Source organism: Pteropus alecto, unplaced genomic scaffold, assembly GCF_000325575.1.
Source record: "Pteropus alecto unplaced genomic scaffold, ASM32557v1 scaffold45, whole genome shotgun sequence".
NCBI classification, from domain to species: domain Eukaryota; kingdom Metazoa; phylum Chordata; class Mammalia; order Chiroptera; family Pteropodidae; genus Pteropus; species Pteropus alecto.
In genome coordinates, this window is record NW_006442491.1 from 37,294,355 (window position 1) to 37,312,032 (window position 17,678).

Consider the following 17,678-nt stretch of genomic DNA (forward strand, 5'->3'; position numbering starts at 1 on the left):
CCAGGCTTCTACCTTCACCCCTTAAATATCCTTAACTATCCGCGGCTCCCTCCGCCCACCCCGGGCCCTTTGCACTTGCTGGGCCCGTTGCTTGTGACACCCCATTTCTTTTCCCCCTCCCTACTTCTGTCCTTCTTTAAGTTGCTCCCTCCTCTTCAGGGAGCCCTTAACACCACCCCCCACCCCCACCAACAAACTCCTCTGCGCACTTTGCATCTTCAGAATGTGCTGAGCACAACTGACCACGGAATGAATTGCTCGTAATCACTTGCTGACCTCCCTTCGTAAACTCCTCAAGGGCAGAAAACACAGTTGTTTTGACCACTGCCGTTTTCAGCCCCGGCCCGTCGGGCGATGCCGCGGGAAGCCAGGCTGTGGGGGCGGCCTGACTCATGGACAGGTCTCGCTTCCCCTGAATCCCGCACTGCCTCCCACAGATGGATGGGCCGATGGCAGGTGTCCAGTATGGACTCGTTGAATCAAATCAAATTCTGGATAACAAATATCGTGACACAGAAAACAAGGCAAATCGATTCCACGCAGCTGACGTTTTCGAGAGCTGGTTCCCATGAGCCGTGGCCAGCCGGTGACGCAAAGCTTTCAACGGGCCTTCGGGACAGTTGGCCCCGGCCCCGTCTTAGCAACAGCTGTCTGCAGGGGACAGAAAACTTTGCAAAACTGGCTGTAATTTTTTAACTGGTGTTTTCAAGCACATCACGGTTCCATCGGAGTGAAAGTGACTTTTTCTGAGTGAGAAGGACTGTGACAGGCGATGTGCAGATGGCGGTGGAAGGAGGGCGCAGTCAGGAAAACCCTGTCCAGCACCGGCTCGCCGCCCGGCCATCCTGCCAAGCACCTGACATATTTGCTGCTTTTCTCGGTGGAAACGGTTAAAAAAAAAAAAAAGCAAAGACTGAGCGAAGAGAGGCTGGGGTCAAGGCCACGGGCAGGAGAGAAAGGGTCTAATTCGGAGGCAAGTTGACACGCAAGACCCTGGGGTGAGGCCGCCCTCTGGGCCTCAAACCATTGACCAAATACCGTCACGCGTTCTTCCTCTTCCCGAGGAAGTGGTGGCCGGGGCCGTCTGCAACTACTGTCTATTGTTCTCGAATGGTCTACACCATTCAGTGGGCCTTCTTCTCAAAAACACCCACATCCAGGGCAGATAAGCGTACGCCTGCAGAATCTCACGTAAAGCCCTTGAAGTCAGAGACCACGTGGGCAGCTAAGGCTTCTAATTGGGGGGTGGGGGGGGAGAGAAACCTACCCTTTGGTGGAGGAGAGATTAAAAGAGGGTTTGGGGTAACTGTCTCCTGAGGGAAGTAATTCAAAAGCTTGGAGAAAGGAGACTGGCCGGCCTGTCAACCATCAGGAGAATGATGCCCGCCTGGTCTGGCCCCTCGGACTATGGTTGAAACCCAGATCACGCGGGCAGCTGGGGAACGTCCCCAGCCGTGCGTCTGGCTGGACGTGGGAGCCAAGAAGCCCTTTCAGCTGTCCCAGGCCTTGGTGTCCTGAAAGTTCCATCTCCCCACAGCAGAAAGGAGCTTCTCGAGCGCTGGCGGAGAGAGAGGACACGGCCGCTAACAGCACTGTCCTGGGATACCTCAGACCGGCGTCGAGTGGCCCAGCGGGGGCCGTGACCGGTGGCCGATAAGACTGGAGGGACCAGGAAGACCGGCCACTCTGCCCTCCCTCCCTGCAGAGGACCCCAAGTCCTGTAGGTCCTCGGCCGTCTACCAGAATTACCGTTTTCTAGAAGGTACTGCACGGCCTCCGCGTGCCCTCTGTGCGAGGTGACATACAGCGCCACGGCTGCTCTCTGAGACACCCATCTCTTCCGCTGCTTCTCCTCGAGGTGCTGCGAGTTGGCAGTTCGGTAGAAAGACTCTTCGGTGACGCCGAGGCAGAACAGCTGGGCCGGGTACACAGGGGACACAGTGAGACCGGTTGTTGCTGACGGGCAGATGCCCCTGGCTCCGGGGTGCGGGGCGGGGGCGGGGGGTGACGGGACCCCCCCGACTGGAGGACAGCTCACGCGCCATGTCAAGGCTCGCGATGGGAACGGAGAGGGCGAACCCCAACGCGAGAGTTGGAAAACACCCAAGAGAACAGGGGCGAACATTGTTTGACACTCTACACATGTCCAGGAAATACGAATTTACCATCGGGCCGGCTCGGAAGGCAGGAAGTTCTTCCTGTCAATGTTTTGAAGAGAGAAAAATAGATTTGCTGGGTATCCAGAGGAAGGTGCCTGCGGCCACGAAGGAAGACCCCGGCCAGCGCGAAGCGGCCTCCCGGGGGGGGACAAACTCTGGAGACTTCGTGAACTCCGACCTTCCGAGCTATTTCCAGGCCCATTGTCTCCGTCAGCGTATGGAACACACTGAACTCGGCTCTTGGGTGAATAACAGCCCCCCGTCACAGAATCATCGCGTGGCGAACTTGGCCTCTGGGCATGGGGGGGATGCTGGCCCTCATGCCAGCGTCCGATGTGGGGCAGCAAGGAGGGGCAGCGTGTAACAGTGCACTAGGCACAGGACATGGCAATTCTGCTCAAGACAGAACCACCCCACGTCCAGAGCCAAAGCCAGAAGGCCCCGGCATGGTGGCAAAGCGGAGGCCGGGGAAGGCCTGGGAGGAGGGGACAGGCAGGGGAGGCCTGGGAGGGACCGTACAAGCCTTCCCTGCTGAGACCCACACATCCGAGGGGGCGGGGGGCTGCAGTCCGGCCCTGCCGCCCCAACCTAATCCCCGCACCCCCCCTGCACCCAATCTTCCCTGACCTCTCTCCCCCAGAAGGAAACTGTCTCCTCTTCTGCACAACTTCCTCGCTTTTCTAGAAGGAACATGCACCTGCTGCCTTGTGTCTGAGTGACCCATCTTCGCCACTGGGTGGACACCTCCTCCCCACCACACGCACCGCTCACCCCAGAGCCGACAGCAGAGTACAAGGCCTGCCGTGTACGCGAGCAGTGCGCGGTCTTGCCCCTTGGGGTGGGACACCCCCCACCCCCCGCACCAGGCTCGCTGCATCATCCAGCGCTGTGGGCTATGAAGCTCCATGTTTATCTGGCCTCCTCTCCTCACAGTTAAGTTAGGTTTCCAACTTTACAAAATGCACACCTGAGTAGAAAATGCACTGCCCCATCCCTTCCGGGGGCGTGAGCAGGTTATAAATCACAAATAAGTGAACACAGTGGCATCCCACGACTGAAGCACTCAATAGCGTATTTGATCGTTATGACCTAAGTCCTTGTTATCTTTTTTCCTGCTCTGAAACTTTTGCTCAAATTATAGTCGCATTAACAATAAGTGCCCCCCACCCACCCACGCATGCACAACTTACAGTTGCTTCACGAAGTATAATATCCATTTAAAGAATCATAAAAACACCTTACTGGGATCCCCTTCCACAGCCGCCAAAACCAGCTCCATCCATCCATCGTAATGCCAGACACACAACGAAATAATCCCGCCAGGAACGACATCATGGAACTTCAGTGTGGTGTCATCCATCAAAATGCCTAGGGGGAATCATTTTGTCTTTTTTAAAAAAAAAAAAAGTTGGGTGTTAAAAATAAACTATTACGTGGGTTAAGAGATTATCTGACCTCGGGCATCACAAAGATAATTTTAGAACCTTGAGCATTCATCTCATTGGATGACTCTGCACGAATCTGTTTGTGGTCGTTAATGCTTTTAGAAAAATTAATTTGGCTCGGCTCAGATAGAAGCCAAATCACACAACAAAAAAATAAAAAAGGCAACGATTTATAAAATTCTGTAGTTATAACTCATCTTATTGCAGAAAAACACGAGTCAGTAAAGTCATTTTATGAGGCAACTCTACAAATAGAACTACTTACACTTGAAATAACTACATATCACAGTCACAGCACAGTGTAGTTACAGAAATTGTGTACGTTAAACTAATACTCTGGTCAATGTTGTCATCAGCTGGTTAAAGCAGCAACACGATGACAAAAAATTGTTGGCTCTTTCAAATTATAATCAACAGCAGCGTTTCTCGACCTTGGCGCCATCGACACGTGGGACTGGATCATTTCCTGTCATGGGGCCGTCTGCGCTTTGTAAAGGGCGTCTAGCAGCACCCCTGGGCTCTACTCGCAAGATGTCAGTGGCACAACCGCCTAGTCGTGACAACCAGAAATGTCACTGCGCCTTGCCAAGTGGCCCTTGGGGGACAAAATTGCGTCCATTGAGAAGCTGTGGAGATATAAAATGGTGACGTTGGCATTCACCGTAATTTGGGTTGCAGAAGCCAGAACACCTTGGTCTGGGGCGTCACCCAGAATAGCCTCTCACTCATATGAAAGAATGGGGCGCTTCTACTCACACTTCGTGACCCCAGACTCTCTGGGGAAGGCCGTCAGAAACAGCAGAAGAGGATTATAGAACATTTTAAGAAACTGAAGTTGTATTTAGTTTACCTTTTTAAATATGCAGATATTTTCTTACGTGGCCACCTATATTCTTCCTTAACAGAACGATTTGATTTCTTCGTAAGCCATGCCACAAATATAACATCTCAACTCTGCCCGGGCGGAAGTAGCATTTACTCCAAGTGGAGTTTGTGAGTTTTCCGGTTCCACGATCAAGCACCTGTACTAAGACCCTACATTCCTTAATCCTCGCCACAAGCTAGGACCGTCATCGCCATTTGCTGATGAGCACACTGAAGCCCCCTAGCAAATGGCAAAGCCAGGACTCCGAGCAGACTTGCCTTCCCTCCAGCACCCCCCACTCGTCACCGTGGGCTCTGCTGGAACCTTTGTTTACTCCGGATGGCGGATGTAAACAGGAAATAGCGACTAGCCGACCTGTTCATTGGGGTCTTATTTGTGGTTGCAACACAGAGGCTAATCAGCGATTAGTCTAAGCAAGACACCCTGTCTTCTTATCAACTTTGAAAACACTGAGTAAAGCTATATTTCCCTGGGAAAGACGGGAGTGTGATTCGCACGTGCTGGACAGGGCGCCCACAGAAAGCAGAGCATTCTTTTTCAATAGGTAGGGAGCGACTGCCTTCGGCTAAGACAAGTACTAATTATCGCCAGCTAAATAAATTATTAGTGTTGACAACAGACGTGTGAGGGCACCCTCATCCATGGGCTTGCTCGCCTCTTTTAGATCTGTGTCTCTCAAGGTTTTCACACACATTCTCTCATTTGATCCTCCCCGGCAGCCTTAGAGGTGGGTAAAGAGGCGTCAGCTCACTAGCTACAGGCAGAAGCCCAAACTCCTTCCATCAACGTAGTTGTGCCTTCTCTCTTTATCGGCCATCAATACTAAGGATTCCGACCACAAGAGACGTCAAGCTTCTAACGGTCGCTAAGTGCTTGCCGAATGACAAGATTGTGACATCAGTAGGCAGATTGTGACATCTGCCTACTTAACACTGATCTCTTTCATTCCCTCTCAGCTTTCTTGAATTCATAGCTCGGCATAGCTCATCGGAGAAAGTAAATTAACAAGGGGTGCCAGACGTCTGTGGCTCAGGATACGTAATTTTCGAATCCCTCGTTTTGGAACTCTAAGTCCTTCAAGAGTTCACGTCATTTGCAACCTATGAAACGCAGACCGGGTTCGAGATCTCTTTCTTTCCAAATAAAGCCTCACAAATGCCCCCAAAACATCTTCCAGACACTCCTCCAGCACAGTAAATACGTCGTGAAAAACCCTGCATCTGTCTCAGAGCGACGCGAGGTCCTTTGGCCTTTCGCGTCCATTTCGTTCTTCCCTAGTCGTTTCTGCCTATGGAGCGAAACGGCACGGAGACGTCGAGAGCTCGAAAGGGCTCAGCCTCACAGGCCGGGAAGCCGAGCGGGGCCCCCGGGGGCAGCGGCGTGGAGACAGGCTGCTCTCAGCGCTGTCTGTCGCCACCGGCCCCGGCCCCTGCAGTAGTGCTGCAGAGCGTCTGCAGTACCGGCCATTCACGCTCTCTGTGCAGCAGCCACAGAGGCTTTTACATCTTCGTTTTCTCGAAGTGTTTTTTGCATTGATGTCAACCGGGTGGGGAGATGATGGAGCCCAGGGCCTTCGATCCTGTTCTCATATCCTAAATATCGTAGGGATCGGGAAAGGGACAGCCAGGTCCCCAGACCAAGGGAAGAAGATTGATGGAGGGAGAGACTGGGCTCTAGAGTCCTTGCCCTCCACTGCGTACCTCTCATGTGGGGTTTGTCTGGATAGGGGACCTTGGGGTGCTGATTTAGCCATAGTGAGCTTTGGGTGCTGGGTTCTGATTCCGGCTGGGTAGCTTTGAGCTCCTGACGGAGACAAGGACACAGCTTAAGATTCGGGGTTCTGATGCAACTGGGTTAGTGCCAGTATTCGGGGTTCAAACGTGGACAGGGTTTGAGATTTGGGGTTCTGACGAGGGCTGAGTTTGCTCCGGATTTGAGGTTCCGATGAAGGCAAGGTTTACTTTCTGTCTGGGGGTCCCGATATGGGAAGGTCTATTCTGGGGTGTGGAGTCCTTGTGCGGCAGGACTTGTTTGGGGATTTGGGATTCTGATGTAGCCTGGGGAGTATGACAACTAGGGCTGAGGAACCAGGTCCGCCCCGGGATTTGGGGGTCTTAATGGCGACAGGTTCTGCCCTGAGGTTTGGGATCCTGACATAGACAGGGTTTGGTCTAAAATTTGGGATCCTGATGTGAATAAGGTTGGCTGAGCACTTTCGATTTCAAACACAAGCAGAGTTGGCTTTGGGTTTGGGGGTCCTGTTGTAGGCAAGGCTTGTTTTGAACTTTGGCTTCCTCACATGGGTGTGGTTGGCTTAAACCTTGGGAGTGTTGATGTAGACATGGTTTCCATGGAGGTTTGGGATGTAGATACGGGCAGGTTTGACTTGAGTTTTGGGGTCCTACTGTGGGCAAAGTTTATCTCATGTTTTGAAGCCCTTATGAGGACACCGTGCTTGGGATTGGGGTTGTGGTGTAGTCAGTCGTAGTGAGCTTGCAATCTGGCTCTCAGATGTGGGCGGGGTTGGCTTTGAATTTTGGGGTCCAGATGTGGGACGAACTCGCTTTGGGCTCTGGTATCCTCGGGCACACAGAGATGGCTGATGGACTGGGATTCGGATGCACAGTGGATAGTTAGAGATTGGAGAGCTCAGAACGGAGAGTGTCTGCTCCGAGACTCAGGGTCTTAATCCGGTCAGGGTCTGCCCTGGGGTTCGGGTTCCTGTTGCGGGCAGGCGTAGTGTGGATTTTGAGGTTCAAACGCAGGCACGCTTCGCATAGAGATGTGGGGTCCTCGGGTGGGCAGAGTTCGTCTTAGGCTTTAGCATTCATCAGTGGACACAATTGCTGGAGGATTCGGGGTTCTGATGGTCACATGGATAGCCTAGGAATCTGGGGTTCAGTCTTGGCAAAGTTTGTTCTTGGTTTTGGGGTCCTGAAGTGGGCAGGGTTTATTCTGAGCTTTAACATCCTGGCATGGGCATAGTTGCCAGAGGATCTGGGGTTGAGATACTCTAAGTTTCTCTGGAGATTTGGGGTTCATTCGTGGGCAGGTATGTTCTGAATTTTGGGGTCCCTAAGTAGGCATGGTTTGCTCTGAGCTTTGGCGTCCTTGTGTGGACACAGTTACCAGAGGATTTGGGGGGGTTCTGAGGTAGTCACGGTTACCCTGGAGATTTGGGGTTCAGTCTTGGGCAGGTCTATTCTGGGTTTTGGGGTCCTGAAGTGGGTAGGTTTGTTTCGGTCTTTGTTGCCCTTGTGTGGACATGGCTGGCTGGTGGATTAGGGGTTCTGATGTCCACATGTCTAGCATGAGGACTTGAAGTTTGAGTCTGGGGTCCGGATGTGAGCAGGTTTGCCTGTGATTGGGGTCCTGGGCTTTGTCTCAGACCTGCAGTCGTGTGTGGGAACTGGTGGCCTTGGGACTTGGGTCCCGGACAAAGACATGGGGAGCTTGAGGGTCTGGGCTTCCGAGGGGTCCTGCTGTACCAGCGTGTTTGGGGACCTGGGGTCCCCAGGTGGGCACAATTTGCTCAGGTTGGCAGGGCTGACTACACAGCTAGCTTTGGGACTGGAGCCCTAATCCCAGCAGCACCGCTTGTGGAGTGGGGTCTCGCCTTGAGATCTGAGGGCTCCCGTGAACTCGCCTGTCTGGGGTTGGGCGGTCCCTAAGTGGCCAGGGTTTGCTTTTCCATCTGGGGTTTGTTTCGAACTCAGGGGGCTCTCGCGTGGGCAAGCTCCCCTTCCGGGACCGCAGGTTTTAAAAGGGGACTGGGAGCCCCGGGTCGAGGGAGTACACGTGGCGAGGGGAGGGGGTGCGCAGGGGCCACCTTGGTCCAGGTAGTGGAGCCGCTGGAGGTTCAAGGGGATGCCGGCTACCAGGTCCAACTCCTTTTTGAGCTCCAGCACGGTCGTGTCCGCGCGGCAATTTGTCACTCGGAACATCTCCCCGGTCTCCTCCAGCAACACCCGCATGGTGAAGACATCTGGGGCCAAGTCGAGCGTCAGGCTCGTGGCCTGCGAGTCGCCGCCGCGGCTCCCGCTTGGAGCCGCTGGAGGTTCAAGGGGATGCCGGCTACCAGGTCCAACTCCTTTTTGAGCTCCAGCACGGTCGTGTCCGCGCGGCAATTTGTCACTCGGAACATCTCCCCGGTCTCCTCCAGCAACACCCGCATGGTGAAGACATCTGGGGCCAAGTCGAGCGTCAGGCTCGTGGCCTGCGAGTCGCCGCCGCGGCTCCCGCTGTGGGCGCGGGGGACCCGCCCTCGGCGCCCCTCCAGCCGGCCGAGCCTCCAGCGTGGGCGGATGAGCCGAGACGCGTCTGAAACAACGCGAAAGGGCACAGGCGCTTCCTAAAGCCGGAAGCTTTACTGAGATCGATACAGATCAATACATAGGCATCGCCGAGAGGCCGCGTCCTGCGCGACCCCCGCGGGCCCAGCTCCCACCACGACCCAGCTCCTGCTCGCAGCTCCAAGCTGCTCTTAATGTCAGCTCCTTTCACGTGGAAAACGAAGAGAGCGAGGCGGCTTTCTGTGAGGAAACTGACCTCTCCTCCATGTCTGCTTAAACACAATCTTTGCATAATCCCGGGGCCCAGCGCCGGGGGGAATTATGCATGAATAACCCTCTAGATCATCACTGCGTGCATGTCCACAGAGAGTGGGAAAGCGCAGTCTTCAGGCATGCTTAAAAATCATTATTTCTAGCCAAAAAAAAATCGCAGAAATATGACTCCTTTCGGCAGATCTGGGCACGACTTGGTGAAAAAAATCGGCACGGGGCCACTGCAGAAGAAGGCAGAAGCCGCATCGAAATCCATCAATTTTGAAAATGCTCTCGAATCCTTGTAGTGAGAAAGGTGCCAGATAAAAACACTTAACAAAGGGGCCTGTCCACGTGGTGAAAGGCTAACTAACGATGGTTCTAACTAACTAACGATGGTTCTAACTAACTAACCTGAGAGAAACCCATCCTGTGCTTTTCCACTAATGCACCTGACAGGACGTTCAGGAAAAAAGCAAGCTCCCGGGGAGCAACAGGCGAGAACGCCACAGGGAGCCAAAACAGTCTTAAGGGAAATCTTGGTTGTTTCCAAAAACGAGAAAATGTGAGCCTTAAACATACTTTTTGCAGCGAAATGAGTCATAAAAAAAAAAAATCTTTGCTTTGGAAAGGCATTATATTATAGAAAACTTTTTAATGTATAAAATGAAATTTTAAGGGTTAAATTATTTACCAGAGTGTCTAGGATGCCGACCAGCCCGTTTGATTCAGCATGCAAATTCCACAGATCACAACACAAACTGAGGCTAATCTTTTTTTCTTAATGGAAAATTAAGCTCTGCACAGAATGCAAGATTGAATAATTCAATACAGTTGAATAATTCTACTTATGCTGCTAGATCAACAGATTTTAACAACATGACAATCTCAATTTCTAGGCAATAAGAAAATTTTTAATTGCTTGCTACTGAAGCAAAACACGGCCTCCATCCATTTATTACGAGCAAGTACTGAACACGGATGGATTGAGTTTTCTTTTTTTCTTAATATTTAGCCTCCAATTTATTAACTCGCTCTTTGCTGAAGTTGTCCGGATGCGACCGTGGCTGACGCTCTCAAGTTCTCACACGGACCTTATTGTCTTTGGCACGGCATGGACCGTCTTCCTTTCTGCTGGAAGAATCGGCTCCATGGAACCTGGGGGAGGGGAGAGCATCCTGTATACCAGGAAATTCAATATACAGCTCCAGACATTTTATTTAAAACAAAAAGAAAGAAAAGACAAGAAAAAGATCTAAGGGAAGAATGGACACAGCTAACGTGCCCTTGGCAGCTGCTCTTGGACCCCAGTGGGCAGCCCAGACCCCCTTCCCTCCCTCCGAGTAGATGATCACAGAAACAAGGAAAGCAACATGGCACACATGTGCGCAGAACTTAATCAAATAGACAAAGAACCTTAAATTAATGAAAAACCTGTTTAAAGGCTAGAGCATCTTTCTCTTAATCTACATTTTAAAAGCGTGAAATCTAAGTTCTGTATACTTAAGTCAGTTTGAAGAATATCACAATTTAATACCCCGAGAATCACAGGTATTTGTGGGCAAGTATATGGCCTGATGAGAACTATGGTTTCTTATTTTTTGTTAAGGTTCTAAAGCATTAGATACAAAGTCAATATCCACGCATCTCAATGATCAATTTCCCTCCTGAGTTCTTAAGCAAGTGCTAACATATCCATGTAAGAATGAAAAACCTTTCTGCTTTTTGCCTCCATCGAAAGCCAATACATATCTTTATGGCTACAGTTCCCTCGAGAAGGGGGAGGGATGAGTGTCTGAGGGAAAATTCCAAGGAGAGTTTATAACAAACGTACAACATTAGAAAGACTGCCATAAATCATCCTTTAGTAGATTCCTTTAACTATCACATTCTTCAAAAGTAAACAAATTGGGCTATATTTGCAGCAATTCAAAGTGGAACATAAATTTAAATGATGTATTTGTTCTGTTCACTGATAGGAGGCTAATATTACATTAATATATTTTTTTCCTGTCAGGAGTTATTTACATATGTACAGTATTAAAGTTAAAAATAAAATAAAATACCATAAACTATGTTTTATAGGAAACTGTAAGGGAGCCAAATGTGCGAGTCTGTTGAAGACTGGGAAGCTCCTAACAAACTACGTCATTGGTGGGGGAGGCTTTAAATAACACAGTTTGTAATAGAGAAAACAAGCCCCACACAGGTGACCTGATGCCATGGAGGTCCCACCCCCACCCGGCACCTGCTCGTACCACCGTTTCACAGGCTGTGCGACAGGCAGGCAGGGCGCGCAAGTGTGGCGCAGCCGGGCCACGCGGAACCGGCGCCCGTCCCAGACGCAGTCCCTGTGACAGCAGGTGGGAAAGGGTCGTGAGAGCCCTCTCCGCCCTCGGAGGCACCATCGTGGCAAGCGACGAGTGCCAGGCGTGAAACAGCCGGGCCGTGGCAGCCACAGAGCCGCTAGCCCCGCTTTCCCAGCGCGGTGGTGGCCGTGAGGTTCCGCCGCTTCGGTTCCAGGGTGGCGAAAAAGGAGACATCTTGGTCCCGGTCTGACTGCAAAGCCAGGACGGTCTCTTCAACGACTTCAAGATGAGGGTGACCGGCATTTCTAAAGTATGCTAGCGAGAGAAACCATGAGTTCAAACCGTGTGTGCCATGAACTGTGTTCTAAAACAAATTCTAGATTTGGAGGTTTTTAAACAACTCAGGACAATAGATCACTTTTCAAAGACTCGTCATATACGTATAAGTTCTTTATCATCATATAAGTCCTTTAAAATGATAAAATTGCTTAATCAAAGAGTATTTCCTAAATGTGAAAGACAAACTCCCCAGAATAGGTAGACTTATTTTTTTAAATTACAACTAAAACTTTTTAATACGTTATCTTTTCTTCCCTCCAACACAGAAGAACTGGCAATGCGTGGGCCACAGGAGCGGGAGCAGGTGGGGCAGGCTGGAGACCCTCTCCTATGCATGTGGGGTGGGGAGGGAGTCTCCCAGGGACCCCCACCCCCACCCCCGCCTTACGCTACTTCTGTTCAGGCTGAAAATAACTGGCAGGGCAGCATATATTTTTTCTTACTGACTACAAAATCCTGCCATTAAAACCCAATTGTAGTTAAGGCTTAAATTTGCTACCTTTCAAAATCTCTATGGCACGACTCAAAATGTGCAAAAAGTTCCCTCGTTTCTAGAAGATGGAATACTTTGCATTTCAGCACGTTTATCAAATGTAAAACCTGAACACAAGCATTTCCTGTCATTTTATAAATAACGAAATACCCATTAAAGTGAATATGTTAATTTATACGATAAGTCTGAAGTATGCTCTCCCATAATTTGCTACAATTCCCTGGAGAAGAAATCTAGCTGCTGCCTGATGAAGACAAAAATGCACAAGTTCAGGAAAGTGGTCCACATACCCTTTTCCAACAGTGTCTGCCTTAGAGCTTTGGCCAGCAAAACCCTCACGTTGGGCACAGGGTCCGACGCCAGGCTCACAAGGCTGGGGAGCAGATGCTCTACAAACTGGTCCACAGGGATACACTCCTCGCTCACTACCGCCTGTGACGAAAGGAAGCCGCCGCCAGAAGACGGTGTCAGTGCCGATCCGCAAGGTTCTCCTAAAACACACACTTCAATAGTTCCAAAGAAGTCGCTTCGGGATCTGTTGCTCTGAGAGGGGTGTGTATGTCTTGATTTAAAAATCTCAGCCACTGAATTTGATTAGAAACACAGTGACCACTTTGTAATTCATCATCAGGCACTGGGTCACAAGTGGTGTGACATTTGGTGGAGAAAGCAAAGGCCTGTGAGCCAGACAGGTGACCTGATCGTTTACTAGCTCCGGGGTCCTGGCTACGTGGCTTCACCTTCCTGAGCCTCGGTTTCCTCATCTGCACCACAGAGAGGTGGGGTGGGTGGCACATCAGTCTGCAGGGGGACCAGAGCAGCTGGCATTTGCTTAGTATCCCCCGGGCGCCAGGCACCGCGCTGGGGAACTCGGAGGCACCAGCTGGGCCAGGCCGTCCGCGCACCGGGGAGGCAGGTGCACGCTGCCCCTCCCCACTTCCCCGCCCCGGGCACAGGCGAGGCGGGCAGTGCAGAGGGTGCTGGGCCCGAGGCCCCCCTCGGCTTCCAGTCTAGTGCTTCTGTGTCGTGTCGTCCCTCACAACCCCAGGTGACGCTCTCCCCGCACAGTTGTGTCTAAGTGACCGCCGCCTCAGCACTCAGGGGGCAGCCTGGATGAGAACCTTCCTTTTCTTGCTGCTACTGTGGGTTTTGTAAATCTTTAATAATTGCAAGAGCACACAGCATTCACTGTTCTTGAACAAAAGTGGTTGGTATCTTCTCTCCTGTTTCATCGTGTGTTTTTCTAAATCTCAGACAACGAACTTAAAAATAAAAGCGAAACTCTCTCTTTTACCCTTTCTCCACAAAACGATTTGGGGCACTGACTTCACGGTGTCGGCCTGCGGTCAGGGATCCAGCACGTCCGCTGCCACCCACTGTCCTTGTTAAATAAGTGGCCAATGTACGCCCGTGATGCCCCTCCAGCCCAAGAGGGGGCCCTGGTGAGCCCTTCAGTGGCGTGGGTCGCGAGGGCCTGGGCCGGGCAGAGTCCAATCACAGCTTTCCTGTACCGTGACCAAGCCGGTGACAGTTCCCGAGATGTCATTTCGCTGTCTCTCCACCTTTCTGTGTGTGCTTGGAGATGTGCATGTGGAAAAGTTAGGACTTTTAACACTTTGACAGAAAAAAAAATTATGGATTTGCACTTCCTGTGTGATCTGAACAAGAGACTTAACCTCTCTGGGCGTCCACTGCTTCATCTGAAAACAGGCTGGCCTGACAGCACGTGGGCGTGCCACGCTCGTGGCACGGTGGCTGTCACTGAGGACGGGACGCGCGGAGTGGTGTTGAGGACACGGCGCCGCCCCTTCCGAGTGGACAGGGAGAGCCGAGGAGCTGGGCCAGGAGCCGGACGGGCTGACAGGGGCCTCGCTTTACAGAGATTAAAGCCTGACCCCGACCTGCTGCTCCGTTCGCCGCCCCGCCCTCCCTCCGTGGCAGCGGCTGAGGCGAGGGTGGTGACGCACACGGCCCGGACCCGGCGCGACAGGAGCATGGCGCTGGGCCTGCCCTCGCCTCACACGCGGAAGGTGCTGGAAGAGCAGGCTGGGTGCTCTCTGCCCCCCGCACCTAGGACATGCCCGGCACACTGTCAACGGTGAATGACCACACAGGCTGCCCAACCCTGGACAAGTCACTCAGCCCGACCGAGTCAGTCACAGTCCCCTGTAGGGTAAGGGGCTTTGGTCCACGGATCCCCAAGTTCCTGGCTAGTACTTCAGGGCTGGATTCTTCGTCCAGGGCACCTGGTATCAGCGCGCGCACGTGCCCAGGGGAGACCCCCACCCCCAGGCCATGCTAACCTGACAAATGAAAGCGAAAGCCTGCCGTCCGACCCACTTAGAGCAGTGCCGGAACCTTACGATGAGCTCGTTGATGAAATTTAATCCCAGTGCACTTTCGCTGTTTGAATAGAACTTCTGCAGAATTGCCACGACCTGTGAAAAGTATCGGAAGAAAAAAAAAATTGAAGATATCTGTCTGCGTTATGAATACTGGTCTGCATGGAAACTGGAATTTTTATGAACCCTTCCGCCTTTAAAATGAATGTACGGGAGAAGTACGGGAGAAGGTAATTTTTTTCACATAATCATCATCAGAACACAGAGGAAAACATGTTTAAATATACGGCAATACACGTACATACTCGGACACATAAAACCCTTCATTAAAATGAAATTCGACAAGGGACTGGCATTGGAAAAATGATTAATCTTAAGAGTCCAAATTTGAGAAAATGTCCCCTTGCATAATAACTAAACCATTCTCTTTCGGAACATGTCATTTTTATAAAATTTTAATACTATCAGAGTCCTTCGTAAATCAATATTTTCAAATGAGACTTTTCCCCTCAGTATTCAGCTGGTGTGAGCCCACGCACAACCGATCGGCTTTCCCATGCTGAGGTTTCTGCTCACTCACTACCTTTTTACAAAACCATGCTGTACAGTCAGTCCGACCCGTGTTTAAAAGCACACTAAGGCACCGTTTAAAGGGTCTCCTCTGTAAAATGATTCACCCACGATTTCCATCACGGAAGCATACAACTTAACAACGAAGCTATCTCACAAACTGATAAAACTATCATGCAGTTCCTAATTCCAAAATAGAAAAGCTGGTTTCATAGGCGAACTGACAAATTAAGCCCAGAAAAAATAAAGTGGTTAAAAATGGAATAAACAGAAATATTCCTATTTCCAAAAATCACAAACAGAAAGGCCACGATTCCTTACTAGTCTGAAGGAGATCCACCGAACCTCAGAGACTTTGTCTGCACACAACTTTAAGGCAATATGCATTAAATAGTCATAAACATCACTGGGGTGGTAGAGCTCCAAGATCAGTATCAGCTGCCTGGAATGGAAAAAAGAGAGAAATGGTTGTGGGGCGGGGGGAGGATGAAAAACACCTTATTAATTTCTCTTTACTCTCGTTTCGTCTCATAGATAAAAAGAGCCAGGCTGGGAGACTGAGGCAAGGAGGACCAAGGGGGGCTTCCTGCTGGGAAAGCCGGAGGCGGGAAGCTGAGAAATGGCCACGCAGAGAAGAGGGGGAAAAAACCCCTTAATTCCCCGTCTCCCACGCACGAACAAATCAAACTAAAGGACATAAACTCTGTAAAACAGAGGCTGAGAAATTTATGAATAGGGATTTAATATTTCAATTTTAGGTTATCAGTTCGAAAGCACATAAAACTTTAAAATCAGATAACATAAAAATAGCCAGAATGATGAAGTTCCCAAAGATCAGATCAAGGGAACACTCAAATGAGATTTCACTGCCTCTGCCGCGTTCCTGAAGCTGCAAATTAAATTTTCCGCTGTTGCCGGCCAGCTCAGGGCTGCGTGCACCAGCTTTCCGCATGCAGCCAGGTCCGCCTGGAGAGAAGTGGGAGCCTGCTCCAAGGGCGGATTCAGAGCTGGCTGGCTGCAAACATCCACTGCGGAAGCTTCCACTGTTTTCTACGTGGGGATGGGGAGAAGGGCATGAAAACAAATGGCATTATTTCCACACTGGCGATGAAAGGAAATGAAAAATAGATTGGAAGGAAGTTAGAACCAGAAGCCAGGAGTGCCAGTGAATACTTTCATATCAAAAAGCACTGTTTTCAGAAAAAAACGATACCAACATTATGGGCATGGGAGCACAGAATTCATATCTGCGGCTTTGGCTTCAATAATCACAGCAGAGATGGGAGATAGCCAGCGTTCGGGGGCAGCGCCATCGGGCGAGGCTGAGCCGGCCGGTCCCCGGCTCTGTCCCCAAACAGGTCCCATCCCTGTCCCCATGCCCGGTCCCAGGGAGGCGGGTCAGCCCGTCCCAGGTCCCTTAACCCCGAGCCCCGGGAAGCGGGTCAACCCGTACGTGTCCCCATCCCCGGTCCCGTTCTCATCCCTCGCCGCGTCCGCATCTCCGACCCTACCGGGGCTGCGTCCCCGTCCCCATCCCCATCCCCATCCCCTGCCCGGGGAAGCCGGTCAGCCCGCCAGAAGGACCTGGCCAAGTTCCCGCACACTGCCACTAGAGGGCGCGAGGCTTTCATGGAAAACGCAGGCCTGTTTTTCTGTTAGAATGGACGCGGGGAACGCGGCATAATGACTGAAACCTCAATCTCTCAAATTAAGCATAATGATTAAAGATCACAGCAAAGAGAAAATCTTTCGGTTTGCCCCCAGCATCGGCCAAATCATATCCTGAATAGCTGCAAAAGCTTGATGGATTTCTACAGGGAAGACAATTACTTGTGAGATTTCTAGCGGAGGGTAAGAAAAATGAAAACTAAAGATATCGAAATAAATCTCGACAAGGTGAAAACTAAAACCCAAACAACCACCACCACAAACAAATCCACTCGGTACTGCAGAAAGCACATTATACACCTCAGGAAGGAGAATTACTTAAAGCGATGCTTTCACTTTTAGAATCACTAAAACCTTTACCGGCACAGATGGAATTAAATAACTCCTTCGCACACGAAATGATGTACAGATATGAGCCACCTTGGGCGACGTTCTTATTTAATAATCATCTCATCTGGGTTAGACCTTTTCATATCTCTCGGTGTAGCATAATTTTCTTTAGAAGCTGAAGTGCACAAACCATGCTGTGCCCTAGAGGGCTACACTCGGAATGTTCAAGAAAGCTTTGGCAAAAAACTGCTCCGATTAATAGCAAAATACTGAAGAGTGGGTGATTCATCTTTTATTTGGTTCGAATAAATTGCTTTAGAGAACAGCAGAACCCTCTAATTCCAAAGTGACTCGAGCCCTGTCTTCATCTGAAAAGGAACGCCTCCCCAGGGACTGGTACTCATAACTTAGAGCTTTGGAGTTCAGTTTATTCCTTAACAAAAACATAATCTCTTTACCCAAAAGAACACGATTACTGCTGGTTTAGAAATCAATTATAAGGTAGGAAAATCAAGAATTATGCCATCTAATTTGCCTTCTCATATCCCCAAACAGGTTTTACTTACTCTGCTAGTTCATATCGAAACCTCCAA

General features: G+C 50.6%; 2 protein-coding genes across 2 annotated transcripts in view; both read right to left on the reverse strand.

Annotated features, from left to right (window-relative positions):
- Positions 1-11,442, reverse strand: part of ANKRD60 (ankyrin repeat domain 60) — an 11,954-nt gene extending 512 nt beyond the window's left edge. The window contains exons 1-6 of the mRNA XM_015596911.1: positions 11,438-11,442; positions 11,276-11,385; positions 8,569-8,810; positions 8,320-8,506; positions 3,397-3,527; positions 1,750-1,915 (exon numbers count right to left, since the gene is read on the reverse strand). Coding sequence (XP_015452397.1) covers positions 1,750-1,915; positions 3,397-3,527; positions 8,320-8,506; positions 8,569-8,810; positions 11,276-11,385; positions 11,438-11,442 — 841 coding nt within the window. The remainder of the gene's footprint in view (positions 1-1,749; positions 1,916-3,396; positions 3,528-8,319; positions 8,507-8,568; positions 8,811-11,275; positions 11,386-11,437) is intronic.
- The window catches only part of LOC102882836 (serine/threonine-protein phosphatase 4 regulatory subunit 1-like), a 63,822-nt gene continuing 56,066 nt past the window's right edge, over positions 9,923-17,678 (reverse strand). The window contains 5 exon segments of the mRNA XM_015597221.2: positions 9,923-11,658; positions 12,466-12,607; positions 14,479-14,613; positions 15,409-15,529; positions 17,652-17,678. The exon segment at positions 17,652-17,678 is cut by the window's right edge and continues 37 nt beyond it. Coding sequence (XP_015452707.1) covers positions 11,501-11,658; positions 12,466-12,607; positions 14,479-14,613; positions 15,409-15,529; positions 17,652-17,678 — 583 coding nt within the window. The 3' untranslated portion in view covers positions 9,923-11,500.